At 44.5% G+C, this 27,935-nt stretch overlaps 1 protein-coding gene across 1 annotated transcript in view; it reads right to left on the bottom strand.

The window, feature by feature from the left end:
• Positions 1-27,935, bottom strand: part of NELL1 (neural EGFL like 1) — a 3,816,074-nt gene that overhangs the window by 3,319,755 nt on the left and 468,384 nt on the right. Inside the window, exon 3 of the mRNA XM_086959505.1 lies at positions 5,794-5,944. Coding sequence (XP_086815631.1) covers positions 5,794-5,944 — 151 coding nt within the window. The remainder of the gene's footprint in view (positions 1-5,793; positions 5,945-27,935) is intronic.

Here is a 27,935-nt window from a genome sequence, read left to right on the forward strand (position 1 = left end):
TATGGTCTGCCCTGTTCCCATGATGCATTGGCCAGGGACAGACTAATTTGCATGTAGCCAGGTTCTGAGCTGGGATGGTGCAGTGAGCTAAAAAACGGTGATGGATCAAGCCCTGATCTCTTGACTGGGTAAGAGTGTTCTGTTTAATTCAGATACTCTGTCCATCACCACCCCCTTTTCTGAATCGCTTTACTTTTTCTATGCAGTTTTTGCCTTAAAATCTTAAAATTCATAGGTTTGATTCCTTTGACTCTAGTTTTTGTGATCATGGTGTATTAGCTCATCACTTTTCGCTCAGTATTTCTACAGATTAAATAAAATAGTTTGTACTGTTTGAACATAACACGCACTTCTCTGGGGGTTGACTGTATTTTGCCTCATAGCTCTAGAGGTACAGCAGGGACTCTCAAAGAACTGTGTTTTGACTTTGTATTAGATTTTGTTTTTTAAGTAGGTTGGGTTCACACCTTTCCATATTAATCACCCAATTTCTGACGCAGAGCATGGTCTACGTTATAAATAGGGGCAATAACTTTCTGGATAACATAAGTATACAAAGAAACTGCGCAACACAGCACACCCCTGACTAATAAGAACAATCTGGCAGTATGTCTCCAGAGATTGTGGAATTAGCACAACAAATAGCAAAAGAAGTCCGATCTTGACTATATTTCCACCAAAATTATTGAGAGTGGCTAGTGGCCAACTAACAATAGTCCACCTAGAGATATTAAAAGTAATCATAAGAATTTCTGCTGCAAGAAAAGTTTGGAGATGAATAGTAGAAACATCACAGCGTTCCTGTGTGATGGAGGCCAAGCCACGATCAATCCCTGGGATATGGTCTTGATAAACCATTTTGTGCCATAATGGGTAGGCATCAATAATATTGTGGACAGAGATTTTTTTCAGGCAAGTTTACATAACCGCTAATTTATAAGAGTTGAAGTCTATAAATAAATCACAAACCTAAATGGTTTGCTTGGTCAGAGTATGAATTGGGCATTATGGCTAAGACAGGACCTGAAAAGTTAACATGTTCTGACAACTGTGATACCACTGCGTGTACAGAAAGACTTTATTTAGAGATGCCTCCGGTGCACACACAGCATGGTCCAGCACAATGATCCTGCATAGGCCAGTGGCAGAGTTACATCTCCAAAGGCAATTAAAACAAAAGAAATACACAGAGAAGGACAACAAATAAAACACCAAGCTGGAGCTCAACAACACCCAGCAGAGGGAGCTTGGGCACTCTTGTTTGTCTATTGAAAAAGAAAATTACAAAAATAAAAAAGAGAAAAATAAATTAAAATCTCCAAAAAATCATGTGACTGCAGAAGTTAAAATACAGAATCAAACGAAGGAAGCGGACATTATTATCAGGTCCGCCACTGTAAAAGAGCGGGGGGAAAATTTAAAAAGTGGCAGAGAGCATTATTTAGCAGGGCCAGAGGTCAACAAGCTAACCCTTGAATAGGAAAAGGCACCAACACAATTCGCCGAAATCATTCAAGAAATGAGAAACTGGAATTATAAGGAGAGGGTCAGCTACTATCGACGTTTTCTTTAGGGAGAAGGAGTTCTAGATGACCCTTTTTGGCTCTTTACCTCTCTGTTGCACAGTGCATGGATTATAAGGGAGCGACCCATTCGATATGGGATGAACACTGGCTACATACATGATACTATGTAGGTTTTTCTGTGGTGTCTCTGGGTTGGTTTTGATCCCTTTGACCAAAACGCTTGACACCCCTAATTTAAATGGATGAAAAACAATTGCAGCAGAGAACAAATCAGGGTACCTGAATGCACTGAGCATGGGCCAGCAGGCCATCGGCTCACCTCATACTAGAGGTATCATTCAGTTTTACGAACTCGCTTCATTTGCCTTCTACTAAACGCTAGAACTAAGACGGAGTGAGCACATTACTTTCCAAAAAAAGTGGGAAATAAAACGTCCAATCATCAACAGGAGAGCATATTTGCTTTTGTACATACCTTACAGCCACACACTAGGCTGCCAATAGTCACTGTGATAAGGTCATTTTAGGAAGGTTGGATAGACGCCTGACACTGGTAGTTTCTAAGTTTTTGCAACAAATTATAGGAGAGGCTGAAAAGAGATTGATGCGAGCACAGTATTTGAAACATGGCTGCCATGTTTGCCCTTGCCACACTTCCCTTTTGCTCACCACTAAATAATAGCACACAAGAATTGTAAACACAAAAATAACCTTTAACTACCATTAGTCAAAAGAGGCGGGTGCAATTCAATCATGTTTGATTAACAAATTTGAATTAGTAGGTATAGAAAATAATCTAATAATAAGGTATTTCCTTATTGTCAATTGCTGTATGCTATGCTTGCTCTGCTATGAGCGGTAGCAAAATACTTCGACCTGGGCACCAGTTTTCTAAGGTTCTGTGATTTCTATCGATCAGCTGTGTAAGTTTATGTTTGATTAGCAGAAAAGTTTTACATTTCTAGTGCAGTGGTGATGGATGTATCCATGAACTTTCTGCTGGGTGGGTGCAACACTACAGCCTGCATATGGAGCCTGTTTACTAGACAGTTTACTAGGAAATAGTTAATAAATACAGGACAGCGACACATAGAGTTTCTGCATAAGAAACCGGCCCTAGGAGAGTGTTGAGTGTCTGCTCGGTACGTGCTCGTTCACTCTCTGTCCTGTTTTCAGAAAGAAGTGGGCAAATCCGATCAAAAACGATGCCCTTATTTTATAATGAATACGTACTGTATCGATTGCTTTGTTCCAGCCTTGTAGGAGCACAGCCGGCAGGGGAAGGATGGAAAGACATCAGGTTGCCACTGTACCCGGTGCAAGCTGCACTTCCCGACCACAGGTAATGAGCTCGGGCAGCAAGGGGAATACTCAGATTATAAATGTGCCATGTCCCACTCTGCAGGAATAGACTGTCTGGTAGCTGTGACTGCCCGGCATTCTTGTATTGTTTTCGAAAGGACGCTCCCAGCCTGTTTGCAGGGTAAAGATCTTCTGAAACTGGGAGTGTAATTAATAGTAATTCTATTGAGGTGCAGAATTTTAGACTCAGAGGTTTTTTTGTGTGCTGATGATAAAGTAATAATAATGGCCTTGTAGAGCACTCCACTGCCTATTGGGCAAGGACCGGCCATAGCAACAACATTTACAAACATTGGCAGATCTGACTGCAGTATGGGTGCTGACCAGGTGAGACCAAATAAATTAGCCAGGCCGGGTGGTTGGCAATAAATGGGGACCACTTCCCACCTGAGCTTGCGATGCCTCAGTGGGATAAAGCATCATTTTGTCTGGCACCCTTGTTATGGAGAACGGAATGAATGCGTACTATAAATGATCATATGTTAATGGTAAGTCCCCACTTTGAACATAACGCATGTGCAATGCAACTATATATTCTAGGGATTGTGTTACTCAAATCCTCTATTGGCAAAATCAATAATGCCATTTACTAAAATGACATATAGGTGTATCACAGGAACCCAGAAACAAATACTGTTCCTGTATTTCATAGCAACTACCCAGGTCTTGCTGGAAACTGGGGTGTCCTTTCTTAGTCAGGTTCCTATTACAAACCCGATTATGAGTGGGGTCGAGCGGTATCAGCTGGTGCAGTACTGCTCCAGCCAACCAACACTGCCTGGTGTTCCCCTGGGAAGATAATGCGTTTGAAGATCTAACTCTACCTGCACTCTAGATTTTCAAAAAGGCACTCAACTGGTGTGGCACAAAAACTTTAAACTTAAAATAGGTGTTTGTTACAGTCCTTAATGAACATTAGCTGAATTGAAGAATTGGGAGTGGGTGGGAAACAAAAGGAATGCTTAGGATTATGAAAAAAGGCACAGAGGAGGAATACATAGGTTTTTGTCCTAACTTTTATCATATTGTTTCTTGCATTCCCCTTGGTAGTTGGTGTGATGCACTCAAGAGCATTTTTAACCCATAAACAATTACCTGATTTCCCCCACCCAAAATGAACACTAATATTTTTCTAAAACAAAATATTTTGGTGGCAACCTATTTCTTGAGACAACAAAGAACATAGTTAGACATCTTGGGTACCACAGCTGGTAACACGCTTGATTCCTGTATTGGATAATGTTCCGTAACCTATGAATATGTTTACAATTTGTTTATATGGTATCATAATCAACTGCACAAATATGAATGATAGACATTTGTAATAGTCTGTGTGGATTAGAATCAAGAGTTCATAGTGAAAACTAATTTAAATAGATGTTTAAATGAAATATGAAAGCTCGTTCATGGAATACAGGTGATGGGTGTAAGCACAGTGCAGCAAAACAATCTGCAATTATGGAATTCTGTATTATTGGACAGACACCCTCAGAAGGGGCCAGCAAGGGATTTGTTTGTTAAGAATTATCAGTTGCAGCACATGGGGAACTGTAGTGAATTAAGTACCCACACTAGTAAAAATTAGTGGCTGAATGAAATTTCACAAGTGCACATAAATAATGTTACCACACTAACACATTGAAGTTAGTGGGGTAACATTATTGATGTGCACTTGTGAAATTTCATTCAGCCACTAATTTGTAATAGTGTGGGTACTTAATTCACTACAGTTCCCCATGTGCTGCAACTGATAATTCTTAACAAACAAATCCCTTGCTGGCCCATTCTCTAAACGTGTTCATTACCCAAGCCCGCAAGGGTATATTGGGTTGCTCACCCCTTTCAAAATTTTACCCTCAGAAGGGGCTACAACCAATAGCAACAATCATGTTAATAAACATTGTGAAACACACAAGGAGAAACTTCATGGTCAGGCGTGCAGCATACTCTGAAAATAAAGCAGTATCTGCAGGCGCAAAACCTACAGGTTTGGCGTTGCCTGACGCCATTTTGGATCTGTCCAGGCTTGTTTTGTTTGTGCATAGGGTCACACATTTTATAAAAACAAACATTGTCTAAAAGAAAAAATATACCTACATATTTATAATAAAGCACGCATAGCACCAGCAGTCTCTGGCAATGTCGGGGCTTATTGTGCGGATGGGCACATTATGCAGGAGTGAAATGGCTTTACTCACAGGCAGGAAGACCAATGGCTGAAGTGGGCGGGCGCTGCACCACATTTTGAATGGCGTGGTGGTTGGAAGCAAATGATGAATGATACTACTGCTTACCAATTAATGAAGAGGGCCAAATGAAAGTCTCTGTAAGTATGCAAAACATATAGCAAACCCGTCTTGAGTAGTTCTTAAATTGTCCATCACCCTCTGTGATTTAACTTCCCAACTTCCAGCACTGCACTTCCCTTCATGGCACCCTTGTGTGTATAATTGCTTGGTCACCTAGTATTCAGTGTCTACCATTTTTTCCTATGTGTCTATGCTAATTACATTGCACCGTTTGACTGTCAAAATTGTGATCTGAAACTGTAAAATAAAATGTTTGATTTATAAAGTAACTTTTGTACTTTCTGCAAATAAAGGGTGATGTATGCATTGGGCGAGCATCCACTGGCTGAGCACGCGCCTCCTTTTACCTGCAGGAAGGGATCACGACAGCTTTGTTTATACCACAGGGTGCAATCAAACAGAAGCCATGCATGGAATGGAGTGTAGAAAAGATGGCCGCCGCAGACGTTCCATGGAGCGGAATAGATTATAGTGCGGCGCTCCAGGTGGCCTCGCAGCGTTAAAATATTAAAAGTGCCAGGCAGCAAAGAGCTCTCGGCTCGGGGTGGGAAGAAGCGCGCTCTCGCCTCACACAAGAATCGGCGCGTTTTCTGTACCTGTGCTCCAGCTCCCGGATAGACAAGATGACGCCTGACGTTGACGACCTCTGCTGTATCGTCGCCAGGAAGGTGAATTCGCTTTTATTCCTGAACAGCTGGATGACTTTCTCGTTCACGTGCGGCGCTGCGTGGACTTCTCTTTCCACATCTGTGGGGGTGACAGGAAAAAAAGCATCACAAGTTATCAATGGACGTAATTTAACCTTGATACTAAGGGCAGCGAAGTGACGTCACACACACTGTGACCTCCACTTTCACTCGCACACACATACACAAAAATTCACACATATACACTCTCTCAAACATAGGCACACTCTCACCGTCAAGCACGCACACATCATACATTTAAAAATATTTTTTACTTACCTTAACTGCCGTGGAAGGGCATATACCAGTTTATTCTGCTAAATTTTTATTACACTATTGGGGAATAATAAATGTAATGTATTCACTATTAGTGTAAAAAAAAATGATAGACATAAAGGGAGTGTAGGCCCAGCTGTCTCAGTGTTCCTGGTACTGTATTTGCTCCCTCCGAGGCCAGGGGTTGCAAAGGCAGTGCCAGGGGTAGCAGAGGGCAAACTGCGACCTCTGGCGACCCCTAGTTGACTTCCATGGTGTTAGGGATGCTAAATAATCTCTCCAATCAGGTTCATAATATCTGGCTCCAATCCGACCACTGTTTGCAACTTTGCATCTGCAGGAGCTACGTGGCGCTGGCCCAACCGCTCTTGCTTATTTAGTGGAAAAATCTGAAAATGCCATCTTTGTCAATGTGCCGCGCTTGTCACATTGACATGTTTACAATTGGGCAGCCACAGATTTTCTGACAACATTTCTGACATGATGCTGAGCCATTAGGGTGTGCTTCGAGCAGATTAACTGGCTGTAAATAAGGTGTGATGCAGAGAAATGAGGTTTTAAAGCCTGAAAGATCCGTCCAGTCGAGGGGCCCAAAACCACTTAGCTGCTCCAATTTCACTTCCACCATGAAGCCTGTTATCTCTGCCCCCCTTACCCTTTGAAAGCCCTGTCCTTGCCTGGCTCTGCAAAGCCTATTACTGCTTCTAATGCCAAACGGCTGTTCCTGACCAGAAGTAAATGCAGAATTCATTGCAAACTGGTGTCTTGTCTACCTGTTCCAGATGCAGAGGAAAATATAATGGTTTTCTATAATGCATCATCCACCATGGTTACAATAGCAACAAGCATTTGCAATGCAATCACTTGCGCATTTGTGAAAGTAAGTGCTATTGGCGCTGTAAATTATAATGTTTTTACTACTTTTTACTGCAGTGGAGGGATTATTTAGATAAAGATAGTTAGAGCTGTTGGCCTTGTAAATGTAATTTTTTTTTACTTATGTGTTGTCGAATGGATGTATGTGGCTTGCAGTGGAATTAAGTGGGTAGTAATTATGTAGTATTTGGTGTATTGGAATTATGTGATTTGTGTATTATGGAGAGTAATGTGGTATGGTATTATGTGTTGTGGAGTGTTGTGCAGTCAAGTTTAATTATGTGGCCTGCTGTTGTATTTTGTGGTGTGATGTGGAAGTATCTGTTGTGGATTGTATGTGTATGGTGTGTTATTTAATTGTGTTGTTGAATTGTATTATGTGGTTTCTTGCTTAATTATGTGGTTTGTAATGGAAACATGTTGAGCTGATTTGTGTTGAACTATGTGGCATTGAGTGAAATTATTGGAAGTATGTGGCATGGTGTGGTGTGTGTTTATGTGGATTGTTGCTATGTGGTATAAATTAGTTTTATGTGGGGTGTATTTATGTGAGTGAGAGATAGGCTGGGGGAAGAAAGAGGGTGGAGAGATACAAGAGGAGAGAGGGGGAGAGTAAAGAGAGAGGAGGCGGGCGTCAGGACAATTCTGCACAAAGCCTAGAAGGCAGATTAATGGGTCTGGCGAGACGGACGTGGAGGTGATCTCAGTGATGATGGTGAACACGTCGCACCAATATGCAGAAACCTTGAGGCACAGCCAAGCAAGATGAGAAAAGTACGTAGCAGAAGCAGAGTACCGAAGACATCTATCACTGAAAGTGAGGCCCATTCTATACAGTGGGGAGCGATACAGTCTATGCAAATATTTAAAATGGATGAGGCGCAGGCGGTAATTAGTAGACAGACGTTTGGTCTGCTATCAACAGTTCCGCTCCAGGCAACGCGGGCGCGATCTGCAGATATTGGGGTTTGGTGACATAAAGTCTGGAGATCAGATTGTGGGGGGAGGCGGAAGTGTATGCCAGGTCGAGGGCAGTCATCGAAGGAGGAGGTTGAGGGAAAGTGGGGTGCAGTTCCTGGCAGGACGCTCTAAGTTGATAATAGAGAAGTGTATCCATTGGGCCGGACTCGGCTGGAAGAGAAAAGAAATTACGTCGGGGTAGAAGTCCGATAATGTGTCCAGCCCCAGGCCAGTTGCACGTTTTACCATCCCGAACGTGTGCAGTGAGGGGAAATAACGCGTTGTATGCGATGGGCATGGCATTAGCGGAGAGCAAGCTGGAGCTAGAATATCTCCGAAGACCGTCCTAGGCCCAGCGCAAGGTCTCCACCGTGTCAATCTCTCTGTGCGGTGGTTTTGCAGGGACAAAAATAGCAGTCCGGAGAAGCGAGGGGGCCGCTAGATGCGAAGCTCACCACTTAAAGTCCTACTTTATTTGAACTGTGTTCCGAGTCGAGCGAAGGGGAGGGAAAGATAGCACTGCATGAAAAAAGAAAACACTACAAGTGAGTGACACCCAGTGCTGCATAAAAGTGATTCTAGCACTGCATGAGTGAGCGAGAGCAAAGCATTAAAGAAAGAGATGACGGCACAGGAGAGTGAAAGCACAAGAGAGTCATAGACTCTGCATGCGAGCAACTGCTGACACTGAATGAGACACCTTACGCTGCATGGAAGTTTCTCTTGACACTGCAGCATAGAGCCAACAGTACAGGTGAGAGACCACGCTTAAGCAAAAAGCCAGACTGCACTAGAAAGGAGTCTGATCTCCGAATTTCTAGAGAGACCACAACACTACATTAGAGAGAGAGACCCATAACACTGAAAGAAACAGTCCTGTCCCCTAGTTTTAAATTCTCTGTTTTATTGTTTCGTTGTGCTGCTGCCTTGTCGGGCGCCAGGACGCTCCTTCGCTGGAGCATCTGTGCGCCTAATAAAGACGCATAACATAACATAACATAACATAACAGCATCACTGTTGTGAGAAGGGTGATGAAGTGTGGGGAATGGCACTGGGAGTTTAGGAGCAGCACTGCGGACAGCGGGTGCCAAAGACAAAAAGCACTGTCATTAGTCAGAGAAAGCAGTGACCGCAGAGGGGTGGTGGAGGTGGGCATGCGCTTTTGTGGAAGGTGTGAGTTGGTGTGCGGAATGGCATGGTGAGATTAAGAGTGGCGCAGCGTGCACCAAAGCACATGTTACAGGGGCAGTCCTCGTGGGAGGATATGAAAGCCCAAAAGGAGGGACTAGTAAACCTAGCCACTAATCAAGAGCCGGCATTTACAAAGGACGGTAAGAGAATCCAATTTAAAACGTGCGTGGTGCCTTAAGCCCATATTCCAGGTACTGTGGGGCATATTATCAAGAACGGCAATAAAATTAAGCGGCGATAATGGGCTTGATAATATGCCCTTGTGAATTCCCATAGCTGCCCAGGTTAACACCAGAACCTGGGCTGCTATGGGAATTCGCAAGTGAATATTATCAAGCCCATTATCGCAGCTTTAGCGGCAGTTTCTTGCCGCTAAAGCAGCGATAATTTTATTGCCGTACTTGATAATATGCCCCTTCATGCCTTGCTGAGCAGCACATGTGCGGCCCAGGCTCAACCTAAACAGTGCCATTTAGTGCCTATACAGCAAACAAGTTTTATAAATTACTAGTAAATAACTTTAACACTATATTATTCCCCAACATTATTTATTTTTTTAAACCCGAATGGCCTTTCCTCTAGCAGCCCTTATGTGGCATGGGCTACTGGACACATTTGACACCAGAGTGCAAGTGTCTGTGTGCAGGGGAAGATTGGTTATGTGTAGGTAGGTGTCCCTTCCTGCACATAAACAATCCTAAAATACCATTTTGTAACTTTCATGTGTACTGCTACATTCAGCACACATGAAAGTTACAAAATTGCATTTTTAAAAACGCTCAAGGCAGCACACATGGAAAAAGCAAAAATGAGTAAATAGTGCATTTCACCTCGTTTCGCCACCTTAAGACCAGGGTTTTCCTGGTCTTAAATTTGGCACGGCCTCCTATGTACGCCACCCATGTACATAGGGGGCAGCATCAAATACAATGGGTGTTGCGGTGGAACATCCAGCACAACACCCACTGCACGCCCCTTTCACGCTAAACATAGCGTAAAAGGATGCCTTATGTACAAGTGGCTTAACACTGCCTTGTGCATAAGGCAAGGCCTCTATCGCCAAAGGAACGTCACAAAAAGTGACATTCTTGTGGCGATAGGGGCTTGTACATATGCCCCTGTGTTTATTTTAACCAACAAAATGCACAGACCTGGATTTATACACTCTGACCTGTGCTGAATATGCAAATGTAGACAGGTATTCATTCAATGTAAGCTTTTCCAAAGCCCATTTTTAATGATTTTTTGGGGGGGGAAATCAAAGACACGCAGAACGTAGCATTGTAAGTGTTAGGTTGACTTTTACAGCATGCAAAATAGTGTTGACTAGTCAAGCCAGAGACTGGTTTGCCTACCTCTAGATCCAGGTGATAAATGAGGCTGCCCTTCATACTTTTTAAATACAATGCATAATGCAGCAGTGTTACAGACTGATTGCAATCACTGCTGGTGAGCCTCAAGCCACTGTCATTCATTTAAACGGATTCTTTATGCACAGGTCACTTTGTGATTATATAATAACAAATAGCTGCTTCTTAGTACAGCAACTCAACCGAAGTCACATCGTCATGTAAACAGGGAGAATCTGCCATGTTTCCTAGGTACATGCGTGACTTCTCAAGTCCAGATTTATTTTCTTTGAATTCTGGGACTTGTAGTTGTGGTTATTCCATTATAAAACCGGGACTACAAGTCCCATAATTCAAAGAGAAAAAGCCTTGTCTGTAGCAGCTCATCAGTAACGGACCTGGGAAACTTGGCAGCTATTGCATGCTCTGTCTTTCTTGCGTTTAGTAACAGTGCTCAAAACCGACAAGTTCATGATAATGCAAATGAAAGGAAGTTGCTGTACACGTTGGGGCCTGCTTCTGTGAAGTAGCAGTTGAGTCAAGAAGCTGCTTCATTCTCCCATTAGCTGAGCGCACAAATAATGCAACGATTCGATTGATGCCTAAAACTGGAGCCAGGAGGTTGGCAACCAAAACTACAGCAGGTTTTGATCAAGAGTGTTTAGAAGAAACTAAAGCATGCGGTGTTTCAAATACCATTAAAGCACTTTCTTGAACACATTCCAGAGCGCATACGTGACGCAGGAGGCACTTGCTCCTGAATGTCTGTTGGCTTTTGCAATAAACCCTGGCAAACACAACCGCCTGCTATTATGCTAAATCTTAAACCAGATTCTACAGCTGCAGATCCATAGATTAATTAGGATTATCAGGTGTGGGCTTTCCAAGTTCATTTGTTTTCCCTACAGTATTCCTTAATAGGGGCCACAAACATTAACTGGACATTTCAGGCGTGGCCTGATGAGCTTGCAATGACGTCATCATTACACAAAGGTCGAAGAAATTATGTAGCTCAGAAACTTTCTCCGAACCATGTAGGAGGCTGCATAACACATTGTTTTACCGACGATTGGCCAGATCAATAGCCACTGGGCTGGGCCAATTGCGCCTCAAGTCTAGAGCCTAAGAAACTATGAGAAACTTAAAACACGTACTCTCGCTGCCCTTAATATTGCAAGCAGGAATCTTCTTGAGTCCTTGGTCTCGGCGATGGAGCAGGCGCTGTGAGGGGTAATACACCAAACCAGACCAGCCTTCAGTTTACATGCAGAAGGAAACTAAAACTGTCCGACACCATTTTTAAAGATAAAGTTTAATTGTGCCGTGCTGCGCTGATATGTATAAACAAACAAACGCGGGCGGCAGCCATATGGAAAGTTAAAGAGTGAAGCGCAGCACGTTGTCTGGATATAGAACATGGTCCAAGAAAAATAAAGTAGTCCTCATGGGACTACTCAAAACACTGATAGAGTGAGGAGACAGTACTTGGTCGGTGCTCTGCGGCAGTAAAGCGGAAACACAAAGAAGGTAAAAGACGAACGATTGCCCAGTAGCAAGCAAGGATTTCCAAAGGACAGTGGCACAGACAAATAAACAATGACAAGCAGTCGGTGGAGTTTAACTACACAAACCATCTACAACAGGTCGCTAAGCGACAGCACAAGTGCTGGTACGCTCAACCTAAAAATAGCCGGCATATTGCAAGGAGAGGGCACAGTTTATGCCAGCAGCATGTTTCTATCTGCTGATCTCACCTGAAAAGAGAGAGAGATTTTAGACCAGCAGTCTCAGTATACTTGACCAAGTCATTTTTAATCCCAGCTCTATATGCCGACATCTAACCCTCTCCTTAAACATAAGCATTATTGCCCTGACATCGGGCATTAATAACTGTTTGCAATCTGGATGGAACATAGGGCATTGGGCATCCAATCAGAATGCCTCATTTGCCGGTTATAGCTAAGGATGCAGTCAAGCTGCTCCTACTGCGTGTGGGACTCTAGCTCCTGATTTGATTTGATTTGATTGATTTGATTTTGGGTTTTATAGAGCGCACAGCTACCCTAGGGCATCCCAGCGCTAGTGACCACGGTCCTGTAGGGTGAGGAATCATGGGAGGAGTGCTCAGGGGAAGAGTAGGGTCTTTAGTCTTTTCCTAAACCTGAGGTGGTTTTGTTCTTGCCTCAGGGAGAGTGGGAGGGCATTCCATAGTCTGGGGGCGTTGTACGAAAACAGGCGACCGCCTGTTCTGGCCTTTCTAATTCTGGGGACGTTTGCCAGGGAGAGGGAGTTAGATCTTAATTGTCTACTTGACTGTTGATTTGACACAAGTGACCTGAGGATGGGAGGGCCTTCATTGTGCATTATTCTATGGGCAATGCACAGGGTCTTGAAATTGACCCGTTCCTTTACTGGCAGCCAGTGCAGACTTCGAAGGGCTGGCTTGGCCGAGTTCCTCGCTGCGGTTCCTGTGAGGATTCTTGCCGCCGCATTTTGTGCACATTGAAGTCTGTGGACTACAGAGGCTGGGGCCCCCAGATACAGGACATTTCCATAGTCCAATCTGGAGTTCACCAGCCCCTGCATCAAGAGCTTCCTGGATGCGAGGGGGAGTAGATGGAGAATCTTTCGTGCCATCTTTATAAGGCAGAAGCAATTTCCTGCAGTTTTCCTAGCTTGAGTTTTAAAACTGAGATCCTGGTCCAGCCATATCCCTAGGCACTTTACTTCGGATTTGGGGGATGGTGGAGATCCCATGCATGGTGGCCAGGGAAGGGGTGTGGGGATTTTATTTGGGTTTCCCAGGAGGAGTATTTCTGATTTCTCCCCATTCACTTTTAACCGGGACTCGCACATCCACTGGTGCACCTTTTCCAGACAACTGAATAGATTGGAGAGGGCGTTGTCTGATTGGTTGAGGGAAACGACGAGCTGAGTGTCGTCAGCATACATTATTGATTTAATCCCAAAAGGTTTAACAACATCCTCGAGGGGTGCCATGTACACGTTAAAAAGTGTGGGGCTCAGGGAAGATCCCTGAGGCACCCCACACTTAAGTGCCTGAGCCTTGGAGATGGAGTACCCATCTGCCACTAAGTGTAAGACTAACCCCCAACTGCGCTCCTTCAAGAGCTCCTGTCAGTCGTCGCTGCAGTAGCTCTCTTGTTGTCAATCAATTGCAGCCGGCCCCTTCCTTGTTAAAGTGAAACCACTTAACACAGAGCAACCCTTACAAGATATAAAGAAAATGTGCTAGCAACTACCCTTAAAATCTACTCTTCCCACAAGCAATGTACAATGAACCGTTGCCCTTCAAGTCATGGTAAGTGACCTGCAAAATCAAGTATAAATTGAAGAGCAAATATGGTGGAAACAGATACATAGACAACAATCAACTGTCCACTATCAAACAGATTTATTTAGATATCATGTGTAGGAGATATCAAGGAGATGCCGATGAGGTTCATATTCCAGACTCTCCCCCTCAAATAAGCGTGTGTGTTTGTGTCTGTTTTTCATATATACTAGTTCCTTTAAAAAATCTTGTTACTCTGAGGTTACTTGCAATATCCTTATTTTGCACAGCGGGGATAGTTTTTTCGCTTATAATTAGAACTGCCAGGGTAATATTAAACACTCCAAAAAGTTAAAATGTATTAGAATGAGTCAAATTTTTTTAAATGCTGTAGCTGAGAGCCCAAAGAACTGACAGAGAGATTCTATCTTTCCTATAATTATCTAAATGATGGGAAAATGTACTTGTTACCTTAAATATCTAAATTCTGATCATCATCTGGAAAAGCAGAGTACAAGAAGGAAATGTCACATTTCTTTCTTTAAAGTACAACTTTAATGATGCTCTGTGCCTTCCTCGCCCCTTTTCTTCTAGCTCTGACAGCAGGCATTGGGATTGCCAGAAATAAATTGTAATTAGTGATTTCAGTTGAGCAGCCATGTCTTGTCTAAGCTACAGGTGATTAGAGACGACACAACCTGCCAGTAACAAGGAAAGTTGAGATGGGCTTTTGCAAGGGGATTAGTTGACCACATGTATTATTAATACATGTGTGTACACATAGACAGAATTGCACATATCATTGATAACTCTTCTAAAAGTATATGCTGAAATGTTCATATTGTTGCATCAGGGGTAAAAAAACAACCAAGGAAAACATTATTGAGAGGCAGCATATGATAAAAATCATAAATTGTAAGAGAAGAAGGAAAGCATACTACATACTAGTAAATATTTGGCTGTTTGGGATCAATCTAATTCTTATTTTTCCAATAGTACGCTCGGATCAGGCTCCCTTCTCCTGTGTTGTAGTGTTCACCAGAGGTCTATCCTGACTCCCTTGTTACTTTGCATCTATATGGAGCACGTAGTGGTATTTTTCCCAGCACAGTAATCTCCACCCACCAATATGCGAGGATACCCAGCTCTATCTTTCAGTGTCATATCTGGAGGAAACGTGTTGTTGGAGGTCCAGTTTTGTTGATGGCTTCACTTATTGACGTTCATACACAATCCTCATCCAAATTGTGCGCTTTCACTCATACATACTAGTCTTTTGAACAGCCGTGGTCCGTGCAGGTAACAGCGGTGGGGCGATGGAGCCATATTGGGGGGAATTTCAAGGGACAGTGCAGAGGGAAAATTAAATAAATAATACATTTTCTCTCGGCATCGTCCTTTGAAATCCCCCACAACGCCGCCCCACTGCTGTTACCCGTATGGACCGCGGCTGCTTTTGAAGCACTATGTTGAAGGCTCTTTGTAATGTTAAGTTTTATCAGCTTGCAGTTAACAGTAAAATACTAACCCTGGGCGAAGAACTACGCTCCGTTCGCGGAGTTTGCGGAGTTTCGGCAACTTCGCGCTCCGCGGAGAACGCGAAGTTGTCGAATACTCCGCAAACTGCTGCGTAGCGTAGTTCTCGCGCGCTCAATAGCATTTTCGCGTGCGCGAGGATGCTTGTCGGTAAGATCGAGTTGCCGAACACGCAGAAACTGCAATCTGGCACAGAATAACTCGCGAACACGTTAGTAGTGACCGGAAATAAGGGGACGCGAGCGGGCGGGACAAACCTCATGGGTAACTTTGCGCGCTACACATCCCGAGCATGCAGGCAATCAATCAATCAATCAATCAGGATATTTGTATAGCGCACTACTCACCCAGAGGGTCTCAAGGCACTTGGGGGAGGGGGGTCCGCTACTGCTCGAACAGCCATGTCTTGAGTTGCTTCCTGAAGCAGAGGTGGTCTTGGGTCAGGCGGAGGTGGATGGAGAGGGAGTTCCAAGTCTTGGCTGCCAGGTAGGAGAAGGATCTTCCTCCCATGGTGGATCTTCGGATGCGTGGCACTGCGGCGAGGGCGTGGCTGGTCGATCATAGCAGGTTGGGTGAGAGTGTAGAAGGTCAGGCGGTTGTTGAGGTACCTGGGGCCCAGGTCGTGGAGGGCCTTGTGTGCGTGGGTGAGGAGTTGGAACGTGATTCTCTTGCTGACGGGGAGCCAGTGAAGGTCTCTCAGGTGTCCGGAGATGTGGCTGTGTCGGGGGATGTCCAAGATGAGTCGTGCGGAGGCGTTCTGGATGTGTTAGAGTCTTTTCTGGAGTTTGGCTGTGCTTCCGGTATAGAGGGTGTTTCCGTAGTCCAGTTGGCTGGGGACGAGTGCCTGTGTAACTGTCTTCCTGGTTTCGGTGACGAGCCATGGGAAGATCTTTCGGAGCATTCGTAGGATGTTGAAGCATGATGATGAGACGGCGTTGACTTGTCTGGTCATTAAGAGGGAGGAGTCCAGGATGAAGCCCAGGTTGCGTGCGTGGCCCGTTGGTTTGGGTGCGCTGCCCAGGGCAGGGGGCCACCAGGAGTCGTCCCAGGTGGAGGGTGATGATCCAAGGATGAGGACTTCCGTCTTGTCTGAGTTCAGTTTCAGGCGGCTGTTCCTCATCCACTCGACTACGTCTTTCATCCCTTCGTGTAGGTTGGTTCTGGCGGTTCCTGGGTCGTTGGTGAGGGAGAGGATCAGCTGGGTGTCGTCGGCGTAGGAGATGATGTTGAAGTTGTGTTGGCGTTCGATGTCTGCAAGGGAGCTCATGTAGACGTTGAAGAGGGTGGGGCTGAGTGATGATCCTTGTGGTACGCCGAATATGACTTCGGTGGCCTTGGATCTGTACGGGGGAGGCGGACTCTCTGGGTTCTTCCGGTGAGGAACGAGATGATCCACTCCAGTGCCTTCTCTTGGATTCCGATGTTGCTGAGGCGCTGCACTAGGGTGCGGTGGCAGATCGTATCGGAGAGGTCCCGGAGGATGAGGGCCGCTGTTTCCCAGTTGTCGAGCAGGGCTCGGATGTCGTCAGTGGCTGCGATGAGGGCGGTCTCGGTGCTGTGGTTGGCGCGGAAGCCGGACTGCGAGTGGTCGAGGCTGGTTGGGCGAGCGCAATTGGTGATCCACTGTGTGAGGTTGTTGGCTGCTTGGTTGGGGTCCGTTGAGCTGATGGGCTTGTTCTTGCTCAGTGAAGTGGTGAGCTGGTCGGTGGTGATCTTGTTCCAGTTCCTGCGGGGAACCTGTTGCGGGTGGTGGTGAGTCGTGGTCTTTCTGAAGCTGAAGTGGACGCAGCTGTGGTCTGTCCAGTGGAGTCCGGTGGAGTGGCTGAAGGAGATGTACTTGCTGGAGGAGAAGACTGGATCAAGCGTGTGTCCGGAGTAGTGGGTGGGGGTGTTCACCAGTTGCATGAGTCCGAGGTTGGCGACGTTGTCCAGCAGGGTAGTGGTGGTGTTGTCGTTGTTGTTCTCCAGGTGGAAGTTGAGGTCCGCTAGGAGGATGTAGTCAGCGGAGGCGAGGGCGTGCGGGCTGATGAAGTCTGCGATGTCTTCGCTGAATTGTGTGCGAGGTCCTGGGGGTCTGTAGATGAGGGTGCCTCTGAGTGTGGTCTTGGGGTCGGTGTGTATCTGGAAGTGAAGATGTTAAGAGGCTGTGAGGGTGTCGTCTGAGTTGGTCGTGATGCGGATGGTGTTCTTGTGGACGATGGCGATGCCTCCTCCTGTCTCGTTAACGCGGTCTCTCCGGTTGATCTTGTATCCGTCCGGGATGGCGACGGCGATGTCAGGCGCTGAGGAGGCGTTCATCCATGTTTCCGTGAGGAAGGCGACGTCTGGAGATGTGGTGTCGAGCAGGTTCCAGAGTTCCACGGCGCTCCCGAAGACAAAAAATGGCTTGCGAACGGGTCAAGCAAGCTACTACGCATGCTCGCGGAGCTATGCGTAGTTTGCGGAGTGCAAGTGCATCTTCGCGTAGCTCGCAGAGTGCGGCTACGCGAACTACGCCCAGGCTTATAAAATACCCTTTCTTAGCATCTTCTGGTTGCAGAACCATCATGGCAAATCATTATGGCACAGCTCTACTTTTTTGTTTATTTTCTGCGTATATTGTATCATATTAATCTGGTATTGTGATTCAGGGTAATGGGCACCGGTCTGAACCTGAGAAACCTTTGGTACTTTACTGCTAGTTCATCATGACGACAGGGTGAACATGGCATGGCTGATCAGGGGTAAAGCAGCAATTCAAGCTGCAGCCTGGCATGGTCTCCAAACAAGCAGTACTACTGTTACTCCATGTTTGTGGTGTTTCCACATCTGTTTTCTTCCTGATATCATGGCTTTGAATAACAAGCCCCTTGTTAAACAATTTCCGGGCTCATGTTTTACTTTGTGTTTAATATTTTACCTGAAATTCTGTGTTTTGATACGTTCTTCCAGTGTATGACTTTGAAAATACTCCTTGTATAGTGTTTGTGTTTTTGCCCTCTGGCTAGGGTGTGCTTACTAATTGGTAAAGTAAATGAATAAATAGCATATCCCCTCCTCTAATAAGATAAACAACCTTCCACTCTTCTTTCTGAAGTTAATACATTACCCGTGAGTAGGACTAACCCGGCGTTTGCCTAATCTGAACTCTGGCAAAAAAAGGCCGAAAAAATATACATCATACTGTTGTATGCAAACACGTTTTCAGCAGTTAAAGATCAAATAAGCATTGTTTGTTATAGACTATCTTTAAGGGATTCCACATTTGAATCGCTTATTCGGTTACCCATTTCCTGAGTGCTTTAATAAAAATTACATTCCTGCATATAACCAGCCATATACATCAGTCTTTCAGGTTGATGAACATGACCGAAGAAAATGGTGCTCAAGAATGAGGTGTTCGGTATTATAACAAACAAACTAGAATAGAAAACGAAGAACAAATCTCCTCCCGTACTTTATGTTTATCTGATCCTGCTTGGATGTATGCCATCTCTGTACATATTAGGCTGAAATAAGCACCTTTTAGCAAAACATCTAGTGAGCTACGAACACTAACTAAGCATAGGGTGATGAGGGATACATAACTGATGGTGAACAGTTTGAGTTTGTATACATTTACATATGTATATAGTATTTCTTTGGAATACATCTATTAAAAAGTCAACAGAGCTCTTTAAATTGTTAAGACAAGCCAGAAGTCAACAAGTAAGAGAAGAGAAATCTGGATTGTGGATGATTAATGCATTGTGATGCAGTGTTCCTTAAAGAGACAAGTCTTCAACTCGTTTATTGACGCAGCGGTGAGGTGGTCCTCACGGATACTGGGATGTTGTTCCAGATCCTGGATATATATATATATATATGGAAAAGACCTACTGCCTTGTTTTATCTTTCTTTACACTTTTCAGTTTGCAGTCTGATGGTGTCCTGGCCATGGATGTGCAGAGATCCACTAGAGATGTTGAGCTTATCTGCAAGCCAAGCAGGGGATCTAGGCATGATATCTTTGTAAACGTTGCAGCTGGTTTTGAAGAAGGTGTGCGTTGGCAAGGGGAGCCAATGGCGTTCCATCAGGAGGGGGGTGATGAGATCTTATTCCTTCAGGCCCTACATGCTGCAGCATGTACCCTAAGAGGTGCCAGTGTGGAGTTTGGGAGGCCATGAAGTTGGACATTACCACCTTTAAGTGAGGGCGAGGCTTGAACAGTTGTTCTGAAGACACCACTGGTTGAAGAAATGTTTTGACCTGCTTTGTAAGAGTGGGCTTGTAGTGGCCTGTCTATTGGTTTTTGACAATGTGTTCCCTGAGGTTGGTGTCCAGGGTAAATCGAAGCAACTTGGCAGTCTGTGAAAGTTGGCGTTTTGAGCCATTGGGGTTCCTGTCATTGTACCGAGTTTGTACTGTATTTGTTTGTTGTTTTTGATAAATTACATAAATTCTGACTTGATTGGATTGAGCTCCATGTGGCGCTGTACATCCACATCTGGATGATATGCAGGCAGTGTTGGAGGCACTGGATGAGGCAGAAGAGACTTTCTAGTAGAGTACAGTATCATCAGCATATTGGCAAATCTTGATGCTATTATCTGTTAGTAGCGTGCCAAGCAGTACCATGATTATTGAGTGAAAATCAGAGGAGACAGTATGGAGCCCTGGGGACTCTGCAGGTGATAGTGATATTGTGTGACCTGGAGGTGCCAATGTGTAGAAACTGGAGTTTGTTTTAAAGGTAGGAGGAGAAGCAGTGAAAGACGCTGCTTGTGAGTCCCATTTGAGACTTCATGATGCTTATGAAGATGGAATGGCCAGCTGTGTGGAAGGCAGTTTAGAGTACCAGGAGCGGGGGTCAATTTCGTCCATGGTCAAGAGGGCATCGTCTACAAAGTGTAAGGTAGCGGGTCTCCGTGCTGCATTGTGATTTAAAGCCAGACTGGGAGTTCTGGTTAGCATTGATGTGATTTTGGAGATGAATGTTGACTGGTTCTTGCTGATGAATGGTAGATGAGATAGGCCAGTTGTTGGCCAGCTAATCAGGATATAGACATGGGCGTCATTTCGGGGGTACCAGAGGTCACCGCTCTGACTCCAGGCATACTGTCTGCAACCCTAGTATTTATAAAGGCAAACCAAAATTCTTGCTTAACCATACAGCTGTGTTGAAATGGCCTAGGCATTCAGACTCCTCTCTTTTTCACTGCAGAGTTAGCTACTTTCAGGGGAGGGGTCTGCCGTGGATGCACTGAGCATTTATGACGCATAATCTTATAGTGTGAGTAACAGCAGTGCACATTTCTCTTGCATGCACACTGGCCATGACTGCTAAAAAAAAAAAACAGCAGATGAAGGGAGTCTTTTGCAGAGCATTGGAAAATCATGTCTTTTTCCTCCCTGTGACTGCCAGCATGCTGTGTAAGTAGGAAGAGAGGCACAGGCCCCTGCACGGGAACAGGAATTAAACTCGGAGGCACAAAGAGGAATATGTTAGAGGGCATCTTCCAATCTGTCTTTGAAACGGTTAGTGGAATTGCAGGTGTGACGGGGGTTGGTGGTGAGGGCAAAAGAGGAAGTATGTGCAGATCACAAAGAACCTTTGCAGATCTTGGCACCTACGAGCCACACCAGTTTGAAGGGTTAAGCTGTCTGAATTAATGTTTTGTATACATATTGCATGAAAGCTGCATTTTAATACCACTAAAACGCGTTTGAATATGGTAGATGTGTGAACTAATAGGGTACTTTTTATTGGTTTATATCCTGAGGAATGAAAGGGTTCCATTTCTGTGCAATGCTGAAGGGGTATGTCTTTGCGAATTAAATTACAAGACTTCTTATCCATGCTTTGTGCTGTATTGTTGCCCTGCATAATGAATGGTAACAGTTCTCAGAGTTGAACACCACTATTTATTGCCTCTGCTATGTAGTGCGGTCAAATAAAGTATTGCGCAGAGAGTCCCTATTAACCTATTTCTAAGGAATAAGTGTCTAGTCAAAGTTGCAACAAAACACCTGAGTCTTGCTTTGCACAATGTGGCCTGTTCGTTTTCTTTGCTGTGTATCATGGTAGCTGGCATTGGCTACCAGGGGCGAACCTGGCTATGTCTCAATTTTTCTTCTGTATGGAGATGTGAAGGATGATATTGGTGTTCACATAATATGCCACTGGACATCTCTGAGCCACGTTGGTAGAGTTTTTAACACCTTCGAGTCTCATGACGAGCTTAGCTCGTCATGAGCCACGGTGCTCGTGTGCTAATGACGAGCAGAGCTTGTCATGACCGTTTGAACGCTCGCATGCTGGGCAAATTCCCCTGCTGTGCGAGCGTTCTAAAGAAACGGGTGTGGTCATGACGAGCTCAGCTCGTCATGAGCACACACCCACCGTGGCTCATGACGAGCTGAGCTCATCATGAGCATGGGGGCGCTGTGTGCGCCTCCCGCCCCCCAGCACAGCAGGGGAATTTGCCCAGCTGTGAAGGCTTCATACCATGTAAACACATTATCATGCTAAAAGGTCACACAATAGCTTCAGTAATGTAACCAGTTTAAATGGCCATATGATGTCACTTCCTGTAGTGTGATTCAGGGGTTAAAAGGCACATGATGTAAATGTGATTAAGCTTGGCATTTTGGGGCATTTACGTCCATGGATATTGAGTAGGTTTCTGCTTTAGGAGTGGGAGAATCTGACCTGTCTTGAGAGCTTCGGGCAGATGCCTTGAGAGAGGGAGGTAGTTATAATGGTAAGTAGGAGTAGGAAAGCATCTATAGAGTGAGCTTTGATGAAGGATTATGGTAAGTAATATTCATAATAAGTCACTTGGAGGGAGCCGATTATGTTGGTGACCTCTGCGAGAATTAGGGCTATGAAGGCTGACAATTGCAGAATTCTACAGGAACAGGTGGGTGTAAGAATTGGAGCAGGCTTGGTGTTGTTGTTGTTGTGCTGAAACACCTTACAGAAGGAGAGGCTGATGGCATTGCACTTTTTTGTGGAGTGAGGAATAGGTGTGCCTGGCAGGAAGTTGATGCGTGCTTGATTTTCTTGAACAGAGTTCTGCTTCTCTTGGTGACTTCATTGATGGTGTTTGTATAGTACTTTACTTTGGCTGTTCTGATGAGGTGGCTGCATGTTGAGCAGAGAAACTACAGTGTCAAGAGGCCCTCTAGAGTTCTGTATTTCTTCCATTTTCTTTCCTGGATGAGAACAGATTCTTTATTGTCAGCAAGTTCTTTAAAGTACAAGAGTGCTGAAAACATTCACTTGCACTTTTGTGTTGTAATTTTGGAGTGGATGTTCACGTTTCTTTCCAAATTGTTGCAGTTGTTTAGAAGGGTGTTGGAAGTGTAGGAAGTAGGGTGAGAGATGAGATCAAGCATTAGGTTTTCTATGGAGAAGTCTTTGAAGGATCTGTGGGTCTAGTCTTCTCGTTTGTGTTGACATTGACTTGCCGACAGGATGCTAAGTTTAGAGTTAGGGTTGACAAATTGGTCTGAACAGTCCAAGGGCCAGTATGTGTATATATACATAATAAAATCAAAAGGAACTACTAACAGCACCCGCAAATCATGTACTTCCATCAGTAAAAGTAACTTATAAGGAAGGCAGGATATGATTTAAGGGTGCATCTTTGTATGTCCACTCAATCCTGGGTTTGGGATTGCTGTTAATAGTTTCTGTTGAATTTAATACGTACATACTGAGCATGTGTATATGGTATCACCGTCCCATCACTCCTACATCCCCTTGGTATCAGGGTATAGCGCCAAATAATACAGGTTCTTACCATGGAATTTTTACATATGAATAATTTTTGATTTTGTGGTCTGACTGCTTTTTGTGCATACTACTTTGTAGACAATGGCCCATTGTCTGCAAGAATTGGGTCTGAGCGTTAAATATTTATACATGTTGCCGACATTGAAGTAGGAGTGGGTTCTGGAGGTTTCCACCCCAGAGACATTTGGAATTTCCTCCCTCCCAGCCCTGACCCCAAAATACAGTAAAACTTAATAAATGATCTGACACCAAAATGACAACATCTATTAAGTATAAAAGAAGATGAGAAATTTAAAAGATTTAGGGTCAGTATAGTGCTTAAAAGCACAAAGTGCTACAAGCAGTTATCTGGCCGGACAAGGGGAAAGTCACAAGCTAAGGCCACCAGATATAGCGACATGGTTAGTCTCACTAAAAACTTTACCTTATCAAAGTATGGTGCGAAGAGCACAGTTTGCGGTGGAGGAGGCCGAGAGGAGCAGCACGGGCGTAGCTGATGATCGTAGCTGTAGCGCAAAGATCCTGTTGGCGTGGGGACAGTTGTTACTGGAGCTTCGCATTAGCGATCCCAGTGGGCTGTCGATGCTGTAGCGTGAAGTACAGATCTCGCTTCACTGGCAGTTGCTGTATCGCAAACAGTTGGGTTCACTGGTGCTTTACGTTGGTGGTTGGCATGGTCAGCAAGATCTTTGCAAGAACGGGTCAGTTTACGAAGAGCCATTAACTACAGGATTTTTGCTTTGTGTTCAGAGGAGTGATCCTTGATGTCAACCAAAGGCCCAGGAACTGGGGAGGTGCCACTACAGGATCAGAGACTCATTCTGGCAGAGGCCAGCAGGGGTCAGGCAGGTCCAGTTGCAGGCCCAGGCAGGTCTAGTTGCAGCAGGTCAGCTGGGCAGGCACAGGGAGACCTCTGTAGCTTATGCCCCAGTAGCTCTGACCAGGAGGTCAGTCAGCTGACCCTTGGAGTCACCTGAGGTGAACTGTGACGAAGGGAGCAGGTCCAGTCTTCCTTCTCAGATAGCAGGCCAGGGCTCTAGCAGCAGGCCTCTGGCAGCAGGGCAGTCCTTCTGTAGTATTCACAGGTCCAGGAGTGCATTAATGAGTTGGCCTGCGGGTCTAGTATTTATACCTGGTGCCAGCTTTGAAGTTTGAGAAACTTCTTGACTCCCCCCCTCACATCTGGTTCTGGAATTTCCTTCCTCCCTATCCTAGTCCCAGTATGTCTGGAGTTCCAAAGCGCTAGTGTGAAGCTCTTTGTGTGTATGCTGAGGCAGCTCCTTTGAAGTGCAAGTGTAGTAGGTGACAGTGCCACCCCTCCCATCAGGTGAGGATGGTGCATCCTGCCAACACACAGTCACTCTGTGTGTAACTGTCTGGGAGGAATACACAAAGGCCAACTGTCAACTACACCTAGTCATGTCACCCAGGATTCAGGCAGCAAATGGTTAGGCAAGAAAATCTCAGCTTTCTAAAAGTGTCATTTTCAGAATTGTGACTTAAAATTTCATGTTACAATTGAAGAGCTATTTAAATTACAATTTTAATATTTCTGACTGTTCTCAAACAAATGTTATAATGTTATATTATGGAAGGGTAATGGAAAATTGAATTTAACGGGTTTTCATTACCAGGACATGTATTACTTAAAAGTACATCTACAACCTTTTAAATAGAATGCACCCTCCCTTATTCGCAGTTTGGGCCTAACCTAGAGGTGACTTCTATGTATTAAAAGGGAGTGAGTTTTGAACGTGTCAAAAGGCTTAATATGACAAGTTGCATTGGCAATTTAGGATGAATGTAGGCTGCAATGGCAGGCTTGAGACATGTGTGAAGGGGCTACTTAGTTGGGTGGCACAATAAGTGTTGCAGGTCCACTAGTAGAATTTAATTTACTGGCCCTTTGGTACATGTAGTACCACTTTACTAGGGTCTGGCAAGTAAAATAAAGTGCCAATTGTGTGTACGACGATTTAATAGGAGAGAGCACAAGCAATTTAACACGGGCAGAGTGCAAAGATTCCTCAAATCAAACAAAAACGCGTTCAGAAAACAGGAGTGTTTGGGGGTTAGCCTGCACTTAACTAAAACGAGTCAAAAGCACAAGAGACTTCTATACTTGCAGCGTATAGGTCACTGACCACTCAATCACTAACCTAAGGTTGTTCTTACATCAGCAACATTATCCCAGTTATATAAACTTATTAGGCCGTTTATTAATTTCTCATTTTACACTGTTGGTAAAGTACACCCCCAAAGAAATTATACTCAACATCTGGAAATGATTCAAAGCTGTTATAAATGATGTGTTCTGCTAAATATATTACTTTACTGTTCACCCTTAGTGATAATTGCATGACCCTCATAGAAGTATGCAATTGCAAGGCCTTTGGGGTTAGCACCTGGGCCCGTATTACAGATAGGGTGCACCTTCCATGTTTGCCCCTTTGCATACCTTAAATCAGGTGCACCGGGTGCAAACATGGAAAGTGCACCCTATCAGGAAGGATGTGTTGACTTCGGGTAGCCGCAAACTTGTGCTCCCCCCAGTACCCCCTCCCCCAGGGCAGCACATTCAAGAGAAATACAGAGCAGCTCCATATTTCTCTTTTTAGAGGGCTGCATTTAAAAGGCTAGCTCAAAGTGCGCCACTTTTTTATGGCGCACTTTCAATGCATTGTCTAAGGGCAAGTTTGCCTCTGCTCCCCAGTCAGTAATATGGCGCTGGCACAAAGGCAAAGAGATTCCCTCATTTGAATGCGAACACACCCCCATGCAAACGGGTGCATGGCCACTAATGATAGCCTTGCGCTATATCTGCACCAGCGATATCTGTATTATAGAAGGAGCCGCGCAATAATTTTTGCCCCTTCTGTATTACCCCAATGTCCTGGGTGCACAAAGGGGGTGCACGCATCTGTTGCTCCCCCGGGGCACTTGTGTGACACTAGCCCTGGACTTTAAGGAATGGTAATTTAATGCCAATAGTATTGCTTCTTTCAAAGTAGCTCCAGGGGGGATGGCAGTATCCTCCTGGAAGGAGACCCACTGTGCCACTCTAGGCGAACAGCCAAGAGCCGAGGCGACCTTCACTTACAAGTGTTTTTATGAAAATCATGCATTGCGCCACTGTTAAACGAAGCAGTGAAAAAATGCTTATTCATGTCTAACCAGGGATTCTTGTCAACGTGGCAATATTTTTATTTTTGCTGGCATGTTCAGCAGTTTAAAGGGTATGATGGATTGCTCTGTCTTTTATCCTACTCAGAGACTTTGTCTTCCATGCCCAGTGAGGCTTCGACTGTGCTCCACACTCCAGCCGCCACCTGAGTGACAGTGTGTGAAATCAAGAGGGCTGCGCACTGCAGTAATAATCTGCGTGTGGATATTTGCAGCATTATGGGATTCTGAAGTGGAAAGCAGACGTAAATTGGATCTGGGACATGCGCTGACAGAGAACAAAGCGCAGATGATAAGCTGGCGGCAAATAACTGCTGCATGTGAATGGACCCACCATCACAACAGCTGGCGGGCCACCACTCCAGCATGACAACCGCCCTGAGGCACCTTATGGAAGATACACTGAGATAGACAGAGGACAAACACAGAGAGACTTCCATAGGTGATATATGTCTATTTCACCATGGAACTTCTACACAGGAAATGCAATGGCCTGGTGCAGAAAAATATTTGTAAAACCCGAGCAGGTAAATTTAAAAACTAAATCAACGGCACCCACCGCTCACTGACAAGAAACGCAGATGCAGGACATATGATATCAAAAGCGTAACAACAGGTTCATAGGAAAAAACTGTAAAACCTTACACTAAGAGATTATGAGCCAGATGTAGGTAAATACCATTTACCGATTCTAAATTACCGAATTTTACTGATTCGGTATTTTAGAATGGGTAAATGGTATGTAGGTATTAATTCAGTAATTTTTACTAAATCGGTAAAATTTGGTAAATACCGATTCGGTATTTACAGATTCAGTATTCCCTATTCATTCCTATGGGCCTGGAGGCCCATAGGAATGAATGGGAATACTGAATCGGTAAATACCGAATCGGTAAGAGGGGGAAGACCTACAAGGGTGGCAGAGTGTCACATTGACACCCTGTTGCATCCCTGAATAGTGCATGGGTGCACATGTGTAACACACACATGCCCAAGGGCATGTAATTCTGCCACATAGCACTGTTAAAAAAGCACAAACTTGCTTTTTTAACGTTTTTCGTTATTTACCACCAACTTGTAGTTGATGGTAAATAACAAATCCTTACAAGTGAAAAGCATTCACTTGAGTGCTTCCTACATTAAGGATTCGGTAATTTACTGAATCGGTATTTAAGAATTGGGTAATTTACTGATTCCTTAAATTACAGATTTGGTAAATTACCAAGGCCTAGATGTGGGTAATAGAAAATTACCGAATGGTAAATACCGAATTTTACCGATTCGGTATTTACTATTCGGTAATTGCTATGTAGGTAAAATATTCGGTAAAAATACAGAATCTGTAAGATTCGGTAATTACCGAATCTGTATTTGCCATTGATTCCTATGGGCCTTGAAGCCCATAGGATTCCATAGCAAATACCGATTCGGTAATTACCGAATCGGTAAATTTACCGATTTTACAAGGGGGACAGGGTGTCACTTTGACATCCTGTTTCACCCCTGTTTCTGGCTTGTGTGCCATGTGACACACATACATGCCCTTAGGGCATGTCTGTGTGCCACATGGCACAGGTGTACATGCACAGATGTGCATGTACACTGGAATTCGTAATTTACCATGG

Source organism: Lissotriton vulgaris, chromosome 2_2 (genome assembly GCF_964263255.1).
Source record: "Lissotriton vulgaris chromosome 2_2, aLisVul1.2, whole genome shotgun sequence".
Taxonomy (NCBI): Eukaryota; Metazoa; Chordata; class Amphibia; order Caudata; family Salamandridae; genus Lissotriton; species Lissotriton vulgaris.